The 22567-nt window shown below is 40.6% G+C and overlaps 1 protein-coding gene across 2 annotated transcripts in view; it reads right to left on the reverse strand.

Moving 5' to 3' along the window:
* The window catches only part of AGBL1 (AGBL carboxypeptidase 1), a 1577225-nt gene that overhangs the window by 1221868 nt on the left and 332790 nt on the right, over nucleotides 1-22567 (reverse strand). For both annotated transcript variants that reach the window (XM_073653286.1, XM_073653285.1), the window contains exons 7-9: nucleotides 11996-12204; nucleotides 5646-5814; nucleotides 2731-2795 (exon numbers count right to left, since the gene is read on the reverse strand). In XM_073653286.1, coding sequence (XP_073509387.1) covers nucleotides 2731-2795; nucleotides 5646-5814; nucleotides 11996-12204 — 443 coding nt within the window. The remainder of the gene's footprint in view (nucleotides 1-2730; nucleotides 2796-5645; nucleotides 5815-11995; nucleotides 12205-22567) is intronic.

Here is a 22567-nt window from a genome sequence, read left to right on the forward strand (position 1 = left end):
ATTACCGTGTTCACTAAAGGAGTTAACTAGTCAGACAGTTTTATAGGTCAGATCGTTCTGGACGCGGCGATACCAAATATGTGTACTTTTATTGGTTTATTTTTCTTTCCATAAGATTATTTATTTATGGGTACAATATAGTTTTAGTTTTTTTTATTATTTTTTTCATTTTTTTTTATATTTTTTGAATTTTTTTTTTTCACTTTCTGACATTCTTACTTTTACACTTTGTCCTACTATGGGACTTTCACTTTTTGCAGCCTTATCGGCTGTATAGCCCAGGAATGCAGAACCATCCCTGTGCTATGCAGCCTGTCAGCGCTGCACAGGGAGAAGTTACTTTGGTCGCGCACTGCGCATGACCAAAGCAACTTTCTGCCTCCTGGTGACCCGGATGTTGTCATGATGACATCAGGTCACCATGGCAACATGCGGGACCGGACTCAGACGCCGGCAGAGAAGATAAGTATTTTGCTTACCTCCTCTTGCCCCCGGAATACTGCGATCAATTTCGATCTCAGCATTTCGGGGGTTAATGTGTCGGGAGCAGTGTGGTTCCACTCCTGGCACATAGCACTGGGTGTCAGCTGTAACAATCAGCTGACACCCGGCGGCGATCTCGCCCGTACCGCTTGTGTGCAGGTGAAATCGCCAAGGCGTACTAATACGTATCTGGCCCCTAAGGCCCAGGGCACAGATATGTGTTAGTACACCCTGGGCCAGAAAGGGGTTAAAGGGGTTTTCCCATGAACGAAAGCTAATTTTAATCACTAGATCTTGGAATAATAACTTCCACAAATAAATGTGTTTAAATAAAATGTTCCTGTGCTGTGATAATTTTATAAATGTTCTCCTGTGTAATGGCTGTGTCTGACCGTGTACGGAAAATGGTCTGTTCATACCACAGCTCCTGGGTAGGGGAGGAAGCAAAAGAGTATACAGACAGGACAGCATGGGATCACGGCTGATTCTTTTTGTGAGATAAAACATTTCACTGCCTGTTTTAAAAAAAATAAAAAATACTTCAAAGAAAGAATCAGCTGTGATCCTGTGCTGTAATATCTGTATACTTTTTTCCTTCCTCCCCTGCCCAGGAGCTGTGGTATGATCAGACCATGTTCTGTACACGGTGAGACAAAGCCATTACACAGTACACAGCAGGGGCACATGTATAAGATTATGTCAGCACAGGAATATCTTATTTAAACACATCCAACTTATTATCATTCCGAGATCTATTGATTAAAATGGACTTTTGTTAGTGGGAAACTCCTTTAAATATGTCTTTGTAGAAGGATGATCTTTTTCTCTTCGCTCATTGTTTCTTTTACTTTTTTTACAGATAAATGTAATATAAACAATAATTGTGCTTTCCAAAGAGTTTTGTCATGATTCTTCTCATTAGTGTCTCTGAAAACAGTGAATGACAGTTCTGCCATCTAATCTAGGACAGGGACATTTTAAGCAGTCAATATGGTGATGGACAGCTAAGCCATCCAATCGGATGCTGGGGTATGCTGAGCTGTCAGTGTCTTGAGTGACAGTATAGCCGTCCAATCAGGACCAGGGTGTGTCGGGGCTTCATCCATATGTCTCCTGTTCGGAGTTATTAACTGGCTATTTGGTCCAGCTTTGGGCCTTAGATCACTGCCAATTGTAGCTTTTTCTCAAGAGGTGTGTGTGTGTACTCTGTGCTCCTAGTCTTGTATTCTGATCTTTGTTGCTCAGTCTTGGATTTGCCTTTGACCTTGAATTTAAAAAGCCTTTTTGTTGTGATCCACTACCTTCTTGGAATTTTGACTCCGGACCTGACTGCTCCTTTGTTTCACCCCTCTGTCTATGACGTACCCTCCTAGCTTTTGACCTTGGACCTCTTGATTACACAGCCTCGCGGCTTGTCATTGAATAGGGCCTAGCATCTCAAGTTTGTCTTGGAGAGGTCTTCCTGCACTCTTATCCTCTTATCTTATCATGGCAAATTCAAATTACAACCACAGTTTAAATCAATGACACCAATTGTCACATCAATTTTTAGAACTATATTTTATGTTTTAACCCCTTCCCATCATATGACGTACTAGTACATCATATGTCAGGTCCCTTCCTTTCATGCAGGCGCTGAGCTTGGATAATTCCTGGCAAACAATGGCTCTGTCACACAGCCAGCATCTGCCTCTAACAGCAGTGGGTGAAGTTGAGCGTGAACTGGATGATCATTACCCATGATGCTATCACAGGATGCTGTGGGGTTGCTATAGAAGCCTTTTACTATATGCTGCAATAGTGTGGTATTACAATCTAGAATATTCGCATATGGACATTTGCAGGTTCACATTCCCTAAGTGGATTAAAAAGAAGTAAAAATAATATTAGAAAATGTAGAAAAAAATTCAAATCTCCAAGCTTTTTAAAATTATGGCTCTTAGAAGAAGATGGCGAGGAAATATACAGAAGTTCAATGATGGATTTCTTGACATGCACCAAAATTTTGCCACTAAAAATAGTGTAAAAATAAGCCAACCAAGAGGTAAACAAAATATCCAAAGTTGAATAATCTTGCATGAGCTACTGTGATAAATGTAGCACGGTTTTATACTGTTTCATGTAAGTTTAAGCTTTCTCTATGTTGGAGAGGATTGGTAAATATGCCCCTATGCATTCACGAGGAATCTCTAATTATTAGAATTTAGCAGTAATTCAGAAATTTGATGAATAACGAAAAATACAAACTTCATCCTTGTTTTCATCATTTGTGAGATTTTTATCCATGTCTTCATCTTCATCCTCAGATTCATCTATCAGATAAAATGATAGAAACTGATAAGAATAAGACAATAGCTAAATGCTCTGTTTCATCATTGCTACCACATAATCTGCAAATGTGTCCAATACATTCAAAGATAATGCAGAAGAGATAAGATGATACAGGTTATGCCGCTAAAAGTAATTTGACTTTCTTAAATTGCATGCAAATTACATAATTTTTTTTCCCAAAATTTGTGCTCAGATCTCTAAGCTATAAAGAACAGAAAAAAATCACTTAAGTGGAATATTTTTAATGACTTTATATTAAAAGTGTATTCTTAGCAAATGAACCTCATACATTACCAGTGCAGATAATGGGATAATGAAACTATTTACATTACGATTTTTTAGATGTACAGTACAGACCAAAAGTTTGGACACACCTTGTCATTTAAAGATTTTTCTGTATTTTCATTACTATGAAAATTGTATATTCACACTGAAGGCATCAAAACTATGAATTAACACATGTGGAATTGTATACTTAACAAAAAAGTGTGAAACAACTGAAAATATGTCTTATATTCTAGGTTCTTCAAAGTAGCCACTTTTTGCTTTGATGTCTGCTTTGCACACTCTCGGCATTCTCTTGATGAGCTTCAAGAGGTAGTCACCGGAAATGGTCTTCCAACAATCTCGAAGGAGTTCCCAGAGATGCTTAGGACTTGATGGCCCTTTTGCCTTCACTCTGCAGTCCAGCTCACCCCAAACCATCTTGATTGGGTTCAGGTCTGGTGACTGTGGAGGCCAGGTCATCTGGCGTAGCACCCCATCACTCTCCTTCTTGGTCAAATAGCCCTTACACAGGCTGGAGGTGTGTTTGGGGTCATTGTCCTGTTGAAAAATAAATGATGGTCCAACTAAACGCAAACCGGAAGGAATAGCATGCCGCTGCAAGATGCTGTGGTAGCCATGCTGGTTCAGTATGCCTTCAATTTTGAATAAATCTCCAACAGTGTCACCAGCAAAGCACCCCCACACCATCACACCTCCTCCTCCATGCTTCACGGTGGGAATCAGGCATGTAGAGTCCATCCTTTCACCTTTTCTTCGTCGCACAAAGACACGGTGGTTGGAACCAAAGATCTCAAATTTGGACTCATCAGACCAAAGCACAGATTTCCACTGGTCTAATGTCCATTCCTTGTGTTCTTTAGCCCAAACAAGTCTCTCCTGCTTGTTGCCTGTCCTTAGTAGTGGTTTCCTAGCAGCTATTTTACCATGAAGGCCTGCTGCACAAAGTCTCCTCTTAACAGTTGTTGTAGAGATGTGTCTGCTGCTAGAACTCTGTGTGGCATTGACCTGGTCTCTAATCTGAGCTGCTGTTAACCTGCGATTTCTGAGACTGGTGACTCGGATAAACTTATCCTCAGAAGCAGAGGTGACTCTTGGTCTTCCTTTCCTGGGGCGGTCCTCATGTGAGCCAGTTTCTTTGTAGCGCTTGATGGTTTTTGCAACTGCACTTGGGGACACTTTCATTTATTTTGTGGCCAATATACAGCTTGAAGATTGTTCTATGGATAAAGGATCCAATAATGCAACTTTTTGACTTACACGAGAAAAGTTAGATTTGATGATAAACTAACATAAGAGCTGAATTATAACCATGCTTTGCTAAACAGAACCATGACAGATTTCTATCAGCGATGGTACTTTGGGTTGTACCATCAATTTCTATGTCAAGTGTACAAATGCAAAAAGTTTTACAGGAAAACAATTGCACAATTCTCACAAATGTACCAATAATGGTCTGACTCATTCCAAGTGTGAAATATACATATATGGCTTGATTCTCCCAGCTGTGGCTCTGCACTAATATGGGCTCTGTACATTGCCCTATTGAAAGGGTCCTAACAAGTCATGTGGAAAGGTGCTAACTACATAAGACAACCCATTTAATACTGAATCATTTACTCTATATCAATAAATAAAATAGTAGGTTTAAATTGTAGCATTAGTTTTGTTATTTTCTATTTTGGATAGCCTTTATTAATAATTGTGATTAAGATGAATATACAATATATAAAAAAATAAAAAAAGAGTTATCTCTCTAGACTATTGCCCTGAGAGAATGGGAGGAAATGTTCTTATGAATTAAGTCTGGTAATTAAGTACTGCTTCTTTTTAGAAGAATATACTTTGACTATCACTTTACTAAAGGTCTATATCAGCAGATTCACTCATTAATTGGTGACTTTTATAAATTCGCAAGTATAAGACAGAAAGAGAAATATCTCTAAATTCCAATTTTTTATGACATTTATGAAGAAATTCAGAAAATGCTAAAGGATTTGAAAAACTTTAAAATACATAGTTTATTTAAAAGGGCTTTCTCTTTTTTGAATTCTGCACATAATCATCATGCATGTGTTAATAATAATAAAAACAGCTGGTACCTTCATGGGGCTAGTAATGCGTATTCATCGATGCTCCAAGTATTGTTCACCAGCTGCTGCGGTGACATCAGATCAATAGCGCTGCAGCCAATTACTGGGCTCAGCGACTGATGCCCCCTAAATCAGGAGATCTGCTAAGCCCAGTGACTGGCTGCAGTGCTATTGACATGACATTACAGTCACAGCCAGTAAACAGTCACTGAAACAGCATCTGAGAGATAGTACTAGACCCAAGAGAGTAGAAACTGTCGGCTACTTGTTTTTTAGTTCAGGCATGCCGATAGCATACAGAATACTGAAAAGTGAAAACCCCATCTACCCTGACTGAACTGGAGGAACAGGTTAACGCTAAAAAAACTATTTTCAAATTAAGCACTAAGGAGATAATGGAATATTTTACTTTCCTAAAAAAAATCTCTTAATATTTGATGGCACTCTACATACCTTCTTGGGAGCAGATTTTCGCAGATACTGGTTTATCCATTCCAGGGACAAGATACGTATAGGAGCTAGATATACTGGACAGCGGGAGGATGCATTTTGGAAAACACTTTCTCAAAACCTGAATTGCTGCAGTGACTAAGTAGTCTAGGTTTTTGCACTGCAGACTTTCCTATGGATAAAAAGAATGGGAAAAATAATATAGTAACTTATTTAGTAGTAGCAAAGATAACTCTAAACATCACATCGAGCAATTAAGTGTCATTTATATCCTCTAGCTCTTCATACATACTCTTAATTGATTAAAATATAGCAGTAGAATCAATAAAAAAATATCTTCACTTGGGATAAAAATAACCTATTAAGAAAAGATTGATTAGGTCAAATGTTTCAATAAGCCAGTAAAGATGGTGGTTAGACAAAACAACTGGCGCATATATTATATGAATTTACAGCAAATTTCATCAAACTTTCAAACACTTATTTTCTTAGTCATCACTTAAAGCGAACGTGACAGCTTGCCCAGGTCCCCAAAGCCACATTCATGTATTTATTGCTCTGTTAATACCTTTCCTAACAATCCCTTTTTATTATTTAAAAGAGTTGTCCAGAACTATTATATATTTTTTTACTATGGGCCCAAAAACTCAAAACTAACAGGAAGGTAGTTGTTAACAGAGGCAACTACCTCCCGTTTTACCTGGCGCCGGCTCAGAGTGCTCCCGACCGTATCTACCAGTGATTCAACAGAGCAGCTCTTATTCTACCGGGCTGCTCTGTCAACCAGGCGTGACTGCCGACGTCATGCTGATTGACAGCCGGGTTTCCCAGCTAGGCACAGGGAAGCCAGTTGGCAATCAGCAAGACATCTGCATTCATGCCCCGTCAACAGAGCAGAGCTGATGAGAAGCCGCTGCTCTGTCGATGTGACATCACCAGAAGCTGCTGAATCGCTGGAAGGAGCAGTCTGTGACCGACCTGCGCTGGCAGAGATCGGAATCAGACACAACAGATAGGCAGTTTGCAACTACCTGCCTGCTAGTTCTTAGGCCATAGTAAAAAAATATATATAGTCCTGGACAACCTCTTTAATTGATTTCTGCATATTAAAAAAAAAACAACTATTTTTTGCTAATGCTATTTAGTGGGTTACTAGTCATTCCACTAATTATATTATCATGCCCTTATGAGGCATGGCACGCCCTTGATTTCTGGGACCCAAAGCAATCCCCACACAGGATCATAAAGTCACCTGTGCAAGTACAGTGGAAGTTAAATGCATGACCACCACTCAATTCATTTATATGAAACTGATGGAGCAAGCTGTTCCATATGCCTCAGAGAAGTAAATTGAGCAGTGCTCACACATGCACACGACCACTTAATTCTAATTGGGAACGTAGAGGCTGTTGTATCCCACAGTTACCATAAATTTCACCTCTCTGATAAAGCTATATTTAACACTAGAATTATAGTCAAGAGCTACGTTCACAATTTTGTAGACTATAGAAATGAAATCTCCTAGTATACCTTAATATTTTAATGCTTCGACTGAACATGCTGCAGTGATTTGAATTATACTGAGCCTCTTCTTAAGGGCTCAGTCACATGAGCATATAACATGGCCGAGTGCTATCCGATGTTTTATCGGATAGCACTCGGCCCAATGTTATACTATGGGGACAGTGCAGATCTGGATTCAGTGGAATGGGCATAATGGTAAGTTGGGTTTAATTTAGAACTATTAAAGGAGTCTGTGTGGTTATTTCAAATAAAATATTTTATTCTGCGTGTGGGTGTTATTTGACTTTCACTATGGGGTTAGTAATGGGGTCGTCTTATAGACACCTCTCCATTACTAACGTGGGCTTGATGTCAGCTGCCAATATAATCTGACATCAACCCCAACCCTATAACCCCACCACAGGCCAGTGGGCAGAGCAGAGGCTAAGTGCCAGAATTGGTGCATCTTATGGATACGCCGTTTCGGGGATGGCTGAGAGGTGTTGTTTGTAGTCTGAGAGGGGGCCAATATTGATGGCCCCTTCCTAGGCTATTAATATCAGCCCCCAGCTGTCTGCCTAGCCTTTGCTGGCTGTTAAAATAGGAGGACCCCACATCAATTTTTTTGGCGGGTCCCCCATTTTAATAGCCAGTAAAGGCCAAGTATACAGCTGTGGGCTGATATAAAAAGCCAGAGAAGCTCCATGGGTATTACCCCCTTCCCAGGGCAGAAACATCTGCTCACACCTGTCCACTTACTAGTGAATAAAATTACGCGGGATCCCACTCCATTTTTTTCCTAAATTCTTTAATGTAACAATAAATGACATGTACAGCAAGCAACACAGTCACTGTACTAATTATATATGTCACTTACATCTTTCTATCTAACCATTTTATGTATGTATAGCTATTCTTTCTATTCTATGTCGGGTACCGCTGTGATATTACAGTTTGCAACTGATGAATTGTCGGCTTTCAAGGAGATGGGTGCGTGAAAATCGGACTGCACTTACATTGGCGAGTCTCGTTCGAGATACACGGCAATACGCAGCATGCTGAGATTTTTTCTCAGTCCAATTTTAGCTGAAAAAAAAAGTGCAATCTGATTTTTTTATCAAATTGCACTTGTCCATTTTTCTCTGTCACTCCTGCCGAAAAACATCCCCACAGTATGATGCTCTCACCACGATGTTTCACTGTGGGGATGGTGTTCTTGAGGTGATGAGCTGTATTGGTTTGGCGCCAGACATTGCATTCACCTTGGTGGCCAAAAAGTTTAATTTTGGTCTCATCTGACCACAGTACCTTAACCAAACTCAAAATGAGCCTTACAATTTTTGGTTTAAGTAAACATTTTTTCTGCCCACTCATCCATAAAGACTAACTATATGGAGTGTATGGCTTATTGTGGTCATAAACTCAATAGAGCTTCTTCAGGGTTACCTATGGTCTCTGTGCTGCCTCTCTGATTAATGCCCTCATTGCCCAGACTGAAAGTTTTGATGGGCGGCCCTCTCTTGGCAGGTTTGTTGTGGTACCATGTTCTTTCCATTTGATGATAATGGATTTGATGGTGCTCCGGGGGATCATCAGAGATTGGGATATTTTTCTTCTCAACAACTTTGTCCTTGACTTGTTTGGAGATCTCCTTGGTCTTCGTGGTATTGTTTGGTTAGTGGTGTGTCTTGCTTAATGGTGTTGCAGCCTCTGTGGCCTTTCATAAAATGTGTGTATATACTGACAGACCATGTGACACTTAGATTGCACACATGTGGACTTCCTTTCACTTAGGATGTGACTTATGAAAGTAATTGCTTGCACCAGAAATTTTTAGGGGCTTCATAGGGAAAGGGGTGAATACATATGCCCATGCCAATTTTTAATTATTTGATGAAATAAATTTAATTTATGCCTATATTTTTCTCCCTTCACCAACTTAGACTATTTAGTGCTGATGTATCACACACAAATCAGATTACAAAAATATTTAAACACAGGTTGTAATGTAACAATATAAGTAAAAAGAAATGAAACTTTCAAAAATTGACAAGAAATTGGAGTTTACAGGAAAAAACTGTTAAGAAACATTCTTTCCTGTATAATGACTTGTATATAAGGCAACATTTAAAAAGGATTTAAAAAAAAATTTTTAAGTAAACCAAAATTGAAATTTTTATTAAAACATTGGAAATTTCAGTATAATTTAAGAAGAAAGCAAGAACTGCCAAAAAATTTGATGGAAAATGGACTCAGATACAGTACCGAGGGACCAAATTTGTACACCTGTAACATGCCAAAATTTGTTTTTTATTTCAAGCCAATGAAATTTCACAGAAAGCAGATTCTACAGTATATATGACAATAGTCAATTTTTGAACAACCAAATGTGTACATCTGCAGCAGGCCAACTTTTGTTTTTATTTCAAACCAAAAGTGCAAAGCCAGGAAAAAATTATAAGGAGGGTAATACAATGATGCTCTTCAAGTATCCTTGTCTTCTCCTTCCTCGCAAGGCTGGGGGGACTGCCTCCACTTGCTTCCTGGTGCCTGATTCCCAGGTGTCTGGGCTGCAAGTGACCCAGCTTCGGGTAGTGCTAGAGCGCCCGACATGTAGAAATGGCGTCAACCCCTTGTGTCACCTGCACCATCGCCTGCTCCCGCATAGGAGGTGGAGAACCCCAAGGACAGTCCAATCTCTAGGGGGTGGTAGCCCCGTCTTGAGCTGCCTCAAGGAGCCTCTCCGAGGCCCATTCATTTCTCAAGAATGGTTCATCCTGCTCCCTTCCTTCTATGATCACACCCACCACATGCCAGTGATGTTGCCCCCCAATTTTATGAACGTGACTCGTGTTCCAGACATTTATCTCTTGAAGCTTTCGAGGCAAGTGTTCCATCTCTACTGCTCGCTGGTTGAAGGAGATGTGATGACGGGTCCAAAACTGCTCTGTGGACCCCCATCTCCACTGCCGGACGTACGTAATGACCTCCCCCCGGGATATCAACTGTCGGTACCTTGCGGCTAGCATGCCCGCTAGCATTTCCCCGGCCCTGGTTCTAAATTGCTTCCTTCTCTTCTCCGACCAGCCTAGACCCTGCAGTCCGCTCACCAGTTCCTGGATCCTGGCTCCCGTCTACAGTCCACAAGAACCACAGCAGTGAAGGCTACGGCCTGGGTTCAGGCCTTGGTGGTTCCGGGAAAGTGGCAGGTTCCGGACCACAGGCTCCTGCCACCTCCACTGTCGCACCAGCTCGGTCCGGCTCCGATATTCCTCCAGTCACTCCCTCAGGAGTCTCGCGGGATTGTGCCATCTTTGTCACCTTGTCACCCACTAAGCACGTTACATTCTATGGATTACTAATTCAATCCAGAATTTTTTTTGAATGCTTTTTTGGAGTGTTATATACCACTCAAATGTAACAGAAAGCATATAATACTCTTATGGATGACAATATAGTACATTTTTTCATCCCCCCCAAAAAAATGTGGTCACGTGCAGCAGATATATATTTAACAATGGACTGCATAGCCCTAAGCCTTGCCTATAGGCTGTATTCTGCAACTCTCCCTGCTCCTGCAACTGCCCCTATCTAGGCTAAATGCAGAATGTATCTGATACAAACAGCAAAGCATAGGATTAGCCCCTAGAAGAACTGTTAGTATGATGGTTCAGAATCAGCATCAGTATCAACACTAGAAGACTCTGACTCATTAAACTGTGGACACACAAGCATGGACAAGCACTCTTTCCCTCCAATAAGAACAGTCATCGAGCTGTGCAATGGCATCAGTGTGCGAGCGTGGCAGCGCCTGTTCTTTTGTAACCCCTCATGATGTAATACGTTCAGCCAATCCCAGTAATGCCACTACCAAGATGGCTACAACATTACAGTGACTGGCAGGACATCCCTGCATGTTTATTGGCTGTATAACAGGTGCCAAACATGCAGGGTAGAGATTCGAGCTTCAAATTTGAGAGCCGGCTAATTTTTGCCGATTACCAAGAACATCCGAGCATCCAGATACTTGAGTGATATCGGAGTATCACCAAGCATGTTCACTCATCCCTAGTAAAAAGCCAAGGGGATGAATACTTTCTCAAGCTACTGTACATTGTCCAAGGCAAAGTGGCTGGTTGGTGCTGCCCATGGCGCCTACGATCATGGTCAAAAGCCTCACTAAAGCCCAAATACCCCTTGTTTCTTCATTTTTGGACTCCAACTGTTCACTTTATCATACTATAACTTTCTTGGATGAAACTCTTCTAAAGCGTTTTTTTTTTTTTTTTTTTAAATAAGCGTTACAATTTAGAATATCTTTTATTGTAACTAGTCATTTCCCAGAATATCAAACAAAATCTAAATTACTTTTTTTTCAGAAGTATATTAATGTTCTTAATGCTGTAAAATGTAATATATACCAGGAATCATCAAGGCACAATCAGTTTTATCTTCAATATATTGCACCACACCACAACAGATTGTAATCTACTGTAATAGATACCAAACTCTGCAGGACATTGCTGCACAGTAATGATATCTATATTACAAAGAACACATCATTTACTGGATTTCTGTGTTGGTCTTCTCTCTGTAATGTACACATTTTCTTTGCTATATATAAAAACCTGCAAATGTAGAAAATCAAATTTAGAAATGGCTTTAGGGCTACTACAATTGTAGTCACTATTTTAGAAAACTGAAAATGCAGTAAAACTTTGGTCATGTAGGTCATTTCGGATCACAATTGGCAAAAACAGCTGCAAACATTGGAGAGGGCATTGGGTGAAATTATTTCACAGTAAAACAATACAGCAGACATCCAATGCTGATTTACAATATCAGTCTACCTGTGCTGTAGTGTACAGTATTTCCATCCCATTGGCTTGATGAAATGCTTCCCGTCCAGAACGAACATTGGTGATATGTTTAAGACACCGCAGTAAGCCTCTACGAATTGGGACGTAGTGGTTGGCAAAGTCACAGCTGTGCCAGTCTTGATAAAACTGCAACAATACACAAACATAACCTCGGTTCACAGCTCTTCTGATATTTGATTCTGGAAAAGATAGATTTAAATTTGTTATTGGATATTTTAAATGTTCAAAAATAGAGATGAGCGGATAAATTTGCAGGTCTCTGGTGCAACATCCAGGTCTGTGTTACCTGACAACTACATGGGAGGCCCCAAGTCTCTTACCTTCCGGTGTGCCTGATGCGCATTGAATTTAACAGGGCTGGTGTGACATCATCTATGCATCATATAGCACAGATGGTGTCGCACCAGCCCTGACTAATGAAAAGCCGTGCCAGGAACACCAGAAGAGAATACATTTGCGGGCCTCGATTATATTCCCACCACTGACCTGGACATTGGACTGAAGTCCCATAACTCAATCCACTCGTCTTTTGTCAGCAAACTTTGCATAAATCAGTAGTACAATAAATATAAGAGACCCTGTACTATATCTTATCAGAGAATTCTGCTTCTTTCTTATTCTGTCCTCTGCCTTATGATCGCATCATTCAGCAATACAATTAAAAATGCCTTGCTCAAGACTGCCAGTTCAGTGAGGAATCAGATTACAGCTGCCTATTAAAGTTTATGAGGAGAGAAGAGCAAAGTGAAAGACAGGCAAAGTTGTGTTGCTGCTACAAAAAGACAGGAGAGGGTTAGTCACTCATTTTTCTGTGTACTGAGACATAATAGAAGCTAGTCCCCAACCAGTAGCTCACAGACAACTGAAAATTAGAGATGAAGCATGCAGAATGGAAACATTGATGAAAAATGAAGGACATAAGTTATATAATGGCCAGAGATAGTGGTATTCCTTGTGTACAAACATGAAAGCATATTCAAAAAAGTCAGCTAAACTACATGTTCTCTTTAAAGTATATATTTACATTTATTTAAGGAATATATTGCATTTTTTGCATGTACTTCAGGAATAAATTGCATTTTAAATCCGCAATCATTATTATGTACTGTATGTGTCATTCATAGACACACTGTCATCGTATTGTTGCAGAATTTCTAGGGGCAAGGGGCACCTTTCATATACCTTATGCTAGGGGGCACTATCCCTTTCCCTCAGATTACCCTAGAAGGTGGAAATGCTGGGGTCACGTGCCTTGCTATTCTCCTGACTTATCGTTATTTGTTCCCTCCTCCACCCAGGAAGGTGTAAGGCCGAAGTGTATAGGATTACACTAACCAGACAGAAAGGGAAGACAGAAAGGGATAAATGAAAACTGTAATTATACAAAATACATTCACCAAACAACAGAGTAAAACATAGGGAAGGGCAAGGTAGGTGAAATCAAATAGGAGAGGATGAGGATGAACACACAAACAAACTCCACGCAGAAATCTCCAGAACAACAATTCTACTGCCAACTCCAAACACCGAACAATTCCTCCAACTCCATACCAGGCAGAATGAACTATCACTGTCAATTCCCAAATGCTAGAGGCAAGCATATATACCAGAGGGGAGTGTCAAACACAAAACAGCTGGAGCACTGCAGGAGATCAACTGAACTTTGAAACCAGGCACCGCAATCTTCTGGCCCCTCTCTGTTGCGGTATCCCCGTGACCCCCATGGTAGGATCCTAAACTCTTGGGTATAGGGAAAAGCAATCAAAGTGCATCTTTTGTTCAGAAGGACTTATCCTACAGTAGACAGGTATGCCACTGCTACAAGTGAGCATAAAGTAATGCTCATTTTCCCTGTGTTCACGGTGCACAGAAATTAAACTTTCTAGATTTTCTCCCAAATTGTAGTTGACTTTCACATATTGCAGCAGGGGGACACTTTGTGATGAGGTAATTGTTAATGGATCCATGTAATAAGTAGGGATTGTCCAATGGAGGACTCAATCACCATATAATAGTACTTTGCATAGAATCCTAGAACAACTCACAAACAAAAATGAAAATTCAATAGGTATTAAAAACAGGTATTTATCCAACACACTCAGGTATTATATACAGAACTCTATTGCTTTGGACTTAAAAATGTATAACCTATCCATGGGGTGAGTCATCAATTTGAGATTGGTGGGGGTCAGACACTCAGCACCCACTTTGATGAGGAGGGTCACATCAACCCTGCATATCTCTTAGTGGCCACTGTTGAGTACTGCTATTTATCTCTCATTCAGGTGTATTTTGCTAGAAGTTCTGTTGAAGTTTACCCCATAATGCTATATGACGTACTTTCTACTTATCCATCGTGACCAAGTGTCATTTTTTTGCTTCACGATGGATATGTACATCATGCTTATCACACGTACAGCCTCTGCATTGGTGTGATCAGCTGCAGGATCCTGACTGATATACTAAATCAGGCTCCTGCTATAACTGCTAGGATCACTGATCTTAGCAGTTTAATCCCCCATATGCTACTGACAAATGTTACAGTGGCACTTGAGGAGCTTGGCACATCATTAGTACCCTCACATTTTGATCACAGGGTCTTCATGGGTTGTTACGGCAACCAGAGGTGTGACAAAAGCCTCCTGGTCTGCTATAAACTACAGCCAATCAAAGTGCACCAGAGCAGGGGTCTGATAAGCAACCTTCCAATCAAAAACTGAAAGGATAGTTTAATTCACTGCACTAAATACAGTCATATGAAAAAGTTTGGGCACCCCTATTAATCTTAAGCTTAATGTTTTATAAAAATTGGTGTTTTTGCAACAGCTATTTCAGTTTGATATATGTAATAACTGTTGGACACAGTAATGTTTCTGCCTTGAAATGAGGTTTATTGTACTAACAGAAAATGTGCAATCTGCATTCAAACAAAATTTGACAGGTGCATAAGTATGGGCACCCTTATCATTTTCTTGTTTTAAATACTCCTACCTACATTTTACTGACTTACTAAAGCACTTTTTTTGGTTTTGTAACCTCATTGAGATTTGAACTTCATAGCCAGGTGTATGTAATCATGAGAAATGTAACATACCTGGCGGCGTCCTTGCATGGTGGTCCATCTCCCACTGTGCAAGAGGGCGCACTTGATCTCCTGTCCAGAATGTCTCTCTGGCTTCCCTCCATGCTGTCTGTTTGTGTCTGTCTCTGCTGCTTAAGGGCGGCGCCCGATCACTTCCTGTCTTTTGTACCTGCTGTGGGTCACACCCCTTGTGCGTCCTCAGCCTATTGCTGTCTGACACTTGGTATATAGCTCAGCAGCTCCCTTCTATCCCTGCCTGAGCATATGTGTTTCTTTCAGTGTGTGCTTGCACTCTGAAGTTGCCAGGTCCCGTTCCTGTTTCCCTGTCCGCCTTTCCTGGAGGCTGTATTTCCAGGCCTGTCTGAACTGTGTCCTGTATTTCTCCTGCCTTGCGGTGTCAGCTCCCGTGTCTGAACTGTGTCCTGTTTGTCTCCTGCTTTACGGTATTAGTTCCCGTGTCTGAACTAGTCCTGTATGTCTCCTGCTTTACGGTATTAGTTCCCGTGTCTGAACTAAGTCCTGTATTTCTCCTGCCTTGCGGTGTCAGCTCCCGTGTCTGAACTGTGTCCTGTATGTCTCCTGCTTTGCGGTATTAGTTCCCGTGTCTGAACTTAGTCTTTTCTGTGTTCTCTTGTCTGTCCTGTCTGAACACGCTCCTAGCCTGTTCTTCCCGCCTTCTAGGGGCCGATTACCTAGACCCGCTCCTGTATCCCGCTGCAGTGTCGGTCTCCTCCGTACACTCAGTTCCAGTCTGAACTCTCTCCTATCCTTTACCTGTTTTGTCTATGTCCATTCCCTTCCTTTTCCTGCAGAGTCTGAACTCGTACCTAACTCCTGCCAGTTGTCTCTGTACTTCCGTTTGTGAGTTTGTGGTCCACTCGCTACTTCACTGCAAGTACCCTGTGGGTGTCTGGCTCTGTCTTTCCCTTCCTGTCTGTTCCGTGTGAACAGAGTCCTGTCCTGCCCTGCTTCTGCCCGCTGCTCCGGCAGTCCTGTCCTGCCCTGCTTCTGCCCGCTGCTCCGGCAGTCCTGTCCTGCCCTGCCTGTACCCCTCTGCCTGTAATGTTCCTGAGTCCCAGTGTGTACTGGGCCCTATCCTGCCTGTATTGTTCCTGAGTCCCAGTGTGTACTGGGCCCTATCCTGCCTGTATTGTTCCTGAGTCCCGGTGTGTACTGGGTTCTATCCTGCCTGTGTTCCTACCTGCTAGTGCCTCCTGTCTGCACTCTAGCTGTGCTTGCCTTTACCCCCCTGCCTGCATACCCGCCTGCCTGCATACCAGTCGTGCCTGCCTATACCCTCCAGTCTGTGTGCCAGCCTACCAGCCTGTTCCTGTATTCCCTGTGTGGGTCAACAGCCGTGTCCGGGGTCTGTCCTGGAGTAGCACCTGGTCCCTCTGCTCGGTTCCTCCTTGGTGCACTGGCGTCGTATGCCGTCGTGCGACCCTGGTCGGATCGGGTGAATACTTAGTCACGCCCCTCCAGGCATACACTCTCCGGCACGGTCCAGTGGAATCACTACCAATCACACGCACACGCCGCTTAGCCCGGGCGTGTGCATAACAAGAAAAGCTACTTATAGTGGCTACTTGCAAGTTGTTCTCCTGTTTGAATCTCCTCTGAAGAGTGGCATCATGGGCTCCTCAAAACAACTGTCAAATGATCTGAAAACAAAGATTATTCAACATAGTTGTTCAGGGAAAGGATACAAAAAGCTGTCTCAGAGATTTAACCTATCAGTTTCCACTGTGAGGAACATAGTAAGGAAATGGAAGAACACAGGGACAGTTCTTGTTAAGGCCAGAAGTGGCAGGCAAAGAAAAACATCAGAAAGGCAGAGAAGAAGAATGGTGAGATCAGTCAAGGACAATCCTCAGACCACCTCCAGAGAGCTGCAGCATCAACTTGCTGCAGATGGTGTCACTGTGCATCGGTCAACTATACAACGCACTTTGCACAAGGAGAAGCTGTATGGGAGAGTGATGCGAAAGAAGCCGTTTCTTCAAGCACACCACAAACAGAGTCGGCTGAGGTATGCAAAAGCACATTTGGAGAAGCCAATTTCTTTTTGGAAGAAGGTCCTGTGGACTGATGAAACCAAGACTGAGTTGTTTGGTCATACAAAAAGGCGTTATGCATGGCGGCAAAAAACACAGCATTCCAAGAAAAACACTTGCTACCCACAGTAAAATTTGGTGGAGGTTCCATCATGCTTTGGGGCTGTGTGGCCAATGCCGGCACTGGGAATCTTGTTAAAGTTGAGGGACGCATGGATTCCACTCAGTATCAGCTGATTCTTGACAATAATGTTCAAGAATCAGTGATAAAGTTGAAGTTACACAGGGGATGGATCTTTCAGCAAGACAATGATCCAAAACACCGCTCCAAATCTACTCAGGCATTCATGCAGAGGAACAATTACAATGTTCTGGAATGGCCATCCCAGTCCCCAGACCTGAATATCATTGAACATCTGTGGGATCATTTGAAGAGGGCTGTCCATGCTCGGCGACCATCAAATTTAACTGAACTGGAATTGTTTTGTAAAGAGGAATGGTCAAAAATACCTTCATCCAGGATCCAGGAACTCATTAAAAGCTACAGGAAGCGACTAGAGGCTGTTATTTTTGCAAAAGGAGGATCTACTAAATATTAATGTCACTTTTCTGGTGAGGTGCCCATACTTATGCACCTGTCAAATTTTGTTTGAATGCAGATTGCACATTTTCTGTTAGTACAATAAACCTCATTTCAAGGCAGAAACATTACTGTGTCCAACAGTTATTGCATATATCAAACTGAAATAGCTGTTGCAAAAACACCAATTTTTATAAAACATTAAGCTTAAGATTAATTGGGGTGCCCAAACTTTTTCATATGATTGTAAGTAGAGCAATGCATTACCATTCAATTATAGGATCGCACATTAAAGTCCCATTGTGGGACTAAAAATTATTATGAATTATGTAAAAAAAAGTACAAATATATCAAAAAACTGTGCATATCAAAATAAAAGCTACAGCTTGATGTGCAAAAAAATAAGCCCTTATTAATTTTGTATATCAAAATATAAGAAAAGATCTTGCTATCAGACCATGATGTAAAACAAATGATATTTTCTTTAGAAAGTGATTTTCTTGTGAAAAAAAAAACAAAACAATAAATTCTGGGTAAATATATCAACCAATATAAAAATGTACCATTATCTTTCCCACATGATGAACGATGGCAGAAAAAAAAATACCAAAAGCAATACCAGAATTGCTGATTACTGCTCATCCAGCCTTACAATAAAAATCAAATGAAAAATTATCAAAAAGTCATATGTAACCAAAAATGGCCCAAGTGAAAAATGCAGCTTTATCCTGAAAAAAATAGCGCTAATGCAACTCTGTGTATGGAAAAAAAGCATGATTTTAAAAATATATGTATATATATATATATATATATTTGTATATATATTTTTTTGTGTTAAGGTAGTAAAACACAACAATAAATATAACTACAACTACATATAAAGGGTATGGTCATTACCATACTGCCCTGCAGAATAAATTTAACATGTGAATTTGTGAATTAAACTGAATACTTAATCGTATTAGTTTCTTTATACATTACACCTCCAAAAAAGTTTAATAAAAAGTGATCACAAAGTCATAGGTACCAGAAAATGGTACAATTGAAAGCTACATCTTGTCTCTCAAAAAGTAAGTCTACCAAAATCTCTTGCGACAGAAAATTGTAAAATGTATAACATTCAAAATATAGCAAAAAACGAGTGATATGTTTTCAAAGTGTACAAATTGTGCAAAAGTCATGCAATTTAAATAAAACTACAAAAATTGGTAGTTCCATAATCAGGATGACCCACAGAATAAAGGGGCCAATACCCATGGACCTTCCCAGCCTATTAATATCAGCCACCAACTGTCAGCTTTGCCTTAGCTGGTTATTAAAATAGAGTGACCCCACAACTTTTTTTAGGGTCACCACATTTTTAATAACCAGCAAAGGCAAAGCTGGCAGACGGGAGATGATTTTAATAGGCTGTGTTCAGAGTTCATCACCAGACACTAGGTGTCTGGTACGAACCCCAAGATTTACAGTTCGGCTTCGCTCTGCTTATGACTGTTATTGAAAAAAAGGGAGGCTATATTGGTTACTGATATTTTTTTCAAATGTATTTTTGTATATTTTGAGTTGCTTGCTTATCATTCTCACTCTAACAGATGAAAATAAACAATTGAGATAGGAAAAATAATTCTGAACACATAGATATTCTACGAGAGACAAAACATCACTTTTACTTTCTTAAATATTCAAGTTTCAGGTTTATTAACATTTTGGAATGAGTGACAGCACTTCAGTTGTTCAATTATAAAATGAATCATCATGAACATAAATTTGCTAATAATTATGCACTGTAATGCAGCGACTTGCTGGCATTACGGTAATGGTCCAGGATGTGTTTTACCTGACCATGTACCTTCCCCCTCAGGTGACTGGTCACATGACTGACATAGCACAGGTCCTGCGCGCACAGAATGTCTGTCTGATCACATGACTGTGACATCAGCAAGGTCCTGTCAGTTTGTATGTGTGTGTGCACGGGATGCATATATAAACCCTGCTTGATGGGAGACAGGTGTGTTCTGTGAGAGAGGCGTAAGGACTGTTCCCGTGTGTGTGGGACACCGACCGTGTGAGGCCGAGAGTGAAGCCTGGTGCCTGAAAGGTCGAGTCTGGATCCTGTGTGGATGTCAGTGGCCTTTGAGGGAACAACGGCTAGAGACCCCCACCTGGGAAGCCGCAAAGCCCCAGTGGTGGCGGAGTAATGGACTTAGACAGCTAAACCCGGCAAAGGTAATACACTTCGTTATATGGACATTGCTATGGACATTGCTATATGATTACCTTGCTGAAGGCTGTACCAGGAGCAAGTGGGCCTGTGTGTCACTTGGCTCAAGAATATTATATATAAGTGTGTCGGCGTGCCACTGAGTTGGACCCGGTCATATGCGGTTTATGAAGTAATAAACTGCTGAGCATGGTTTAAAAACGGAAAGACATTGCACGTGTGCATTGATTATCGCAGCGAAGCGAGTATCCCCCATTATGATGTCTAGCGCTGCCTTACAGCACACAGTGTATATCTGCAGCTAAATAGTATTTATGGATACAACAGGTTATCTTAATAATGTCAAAAACAAGTAGCAAAATTGCTTTTTTTTCAATTTCTCTTTCTAACAAAAGTTTGATAATAAGATATATGTACCCCAAAATGCTACCACTGACAAATACAATTCATCCAGTAAAGTACAATCCATCATACATCTACTTTGGTAAGAAAAAGTTCTTAAAGGACTAAACTGGTATAGTGAGAAATTGGAGTCCATAACAAAATGGTGCAGAGATTAAAAGTGGACAGTGTAAATGAAGAAAGGCAGTGTTCACACCATGTTATGCTGATCATTCATTAGGCTAACAGAAGCAAACATTTTCAAATCCATTTGATTTTCTTTCCTGATTTTAAGCAGGACACCATAGAGTAGTCTGCTATATAAGGAGCACATTGGAAAACCAGTTTTCAGGAGTTGAGATGGAAGCTACTGATGGAGTTATAAACAGACTGCAAGGCACGGTGTGAATAGTCCCTAAGTACAAAAGTCTTTGGCATCTCAAGCTGTTAGGCCATTCCTTTTGGAAGCATTTGTTTTTTGTAACAAACCCTCTAAAGTAGAATTATACAAGTAGGAAGGTATATTTGACTAATTGTAGTTACTTCCAAATCCTGGCAAAACTGAGGTGTGAGGTGGGTTGATGAGATGAGATTTGGAGTAAATTTTAGTTTTCTGAGCTTTTACTGAGAATTATAAATAGATCTTATAAAGAGATATTCTCCTTTGAGTTCTGGGAATCATCTGTTTTTCCATCTACCATAAATGCTTTCAACTGTATAATGTTTTTGGAGCACTACTACACAGTGGCATACAAGTTGGCAGTACAGGACATGTTCTCCTGATGAGCCCATAGTAATGTGATCATTGTAGCTAAAGAGGTAAAGAAAGACCCGCTGGTTTGTTTGCTTATAGGTATCAATTCCATTTGTATGCGTAATTTGTAATTTCAAGGATTTTGATTTGCTTTTGAAAAAGTCTTGGGTTATACAAGAGCAACTGCATTGGATCCATAAGTCTTACACATTGCTGAGCACATTTTTTTTCACTGGCATAGAAACATTAACTGGTACTTAGTTTAACAGAATTTTGTACGGCAGTGAGTGACACTATATTTTGGTACATCCGATACAGCACATGTATGTTAAAAATATATACAATCTTTACTGAAAAATCTTAACTATTTCACTTAAAAATACACATCAGTATTTAACTCTTGGTGCTTGACCCTGATACAATCAGACAAGAAATCACATACAGTTAGGTCCATATATATTTGGACAGAGAAAACATTTTTCTAATTTTGGTTCTAGACATTACCACAATGAATTTTAAACAAAACAATTCAGATGCAGTTGAAGTTCAGACTTTCAGCTTTCATTTGAGGATATCCACATTAAAATTGGATGAAGGGTTTAGGAGTTTCAGCTCCTTAACATGTGCCACCCTGTTTTTAAAGGGACAAAAAGTAATTGGACAGATTAAATAATTGTAAATAAAATGTTAATTTCTAGTACTTGGTTGAAAACCCTTTGTTGACAATGACTGCCTGAAGTCTTGAACTCATGGACATCACCAGACGCTGTGTTTCCTCCTTTTTGATGCTCTGCCAGGCCTTCACTGCGGTGGTTTTCAGTTGCTGTTTGTTTGTGGGCCTTTCTGTCTGAAGTTTAGTCTTTAACAAGTGAAATGCATGCTCAATTGGGTTGAAATCAGGTGACTGACTTGGCCATTCAAGAATATTCCACTTCTTTGCTTTAATAAACTCCTGGGTTGCTTTGGCTTTATGTTTTGGGTCATTGTCTATCTGTAGTATGAAATGACGACCAATCAGTTTGGCTGCATTTGGCTGGATCTGAGCACACAGTATGGCTCTGAATACATCAGAATTCATTCGGCTGCTTCTGTCCTGTGTCACATCATCAATAAACACTAGTGACCCAGTGCCAGCCATGCATGCCCAAGCCATCACACTGCCTCCGCCGTGTTTTACAGATGATGTGGTATGCTTTGGATCATGAGCTGTACCACGCCTTCGCCATACTTTTCTCTTTCCATCATTCTGGTAGAGGTTGATCTTGGTTTCATCTGTCCAAAGAATGTTCTTCCAGAACTGTGATGGCTTTTTTAGATGTTTTTTAGCAAAGTCCAGTCTAGCCTTTTTTATTCTTGATGCTTATGAGTGGCTTGCACCGTGCAGTGAACCCTCTGTATTTACTTTCATGCAGTCTTCTCTTTATGGTAGATTTGGATATTGATACGCCTACCTCCTGGAGAGTGTTGTTC

The sequence above is a fragment of the Phyllobates terribilis genome, unplaced genomic scaffold (assembly GCF_046119375.1).
Source record: "Phyllobates terribilis strain yellow unplaced genomic scaffold, ASM4611937v1 Scaffold_11__3_contigs__length_659146591, whole genome shotgun sequence".
Classification (NCBI taxonomy): Eukaryota; Metazoa; Chordata; class Amphibia; order Anura; family Dendrobatidae; genus Phyllobates; species Phyllobates terribilis.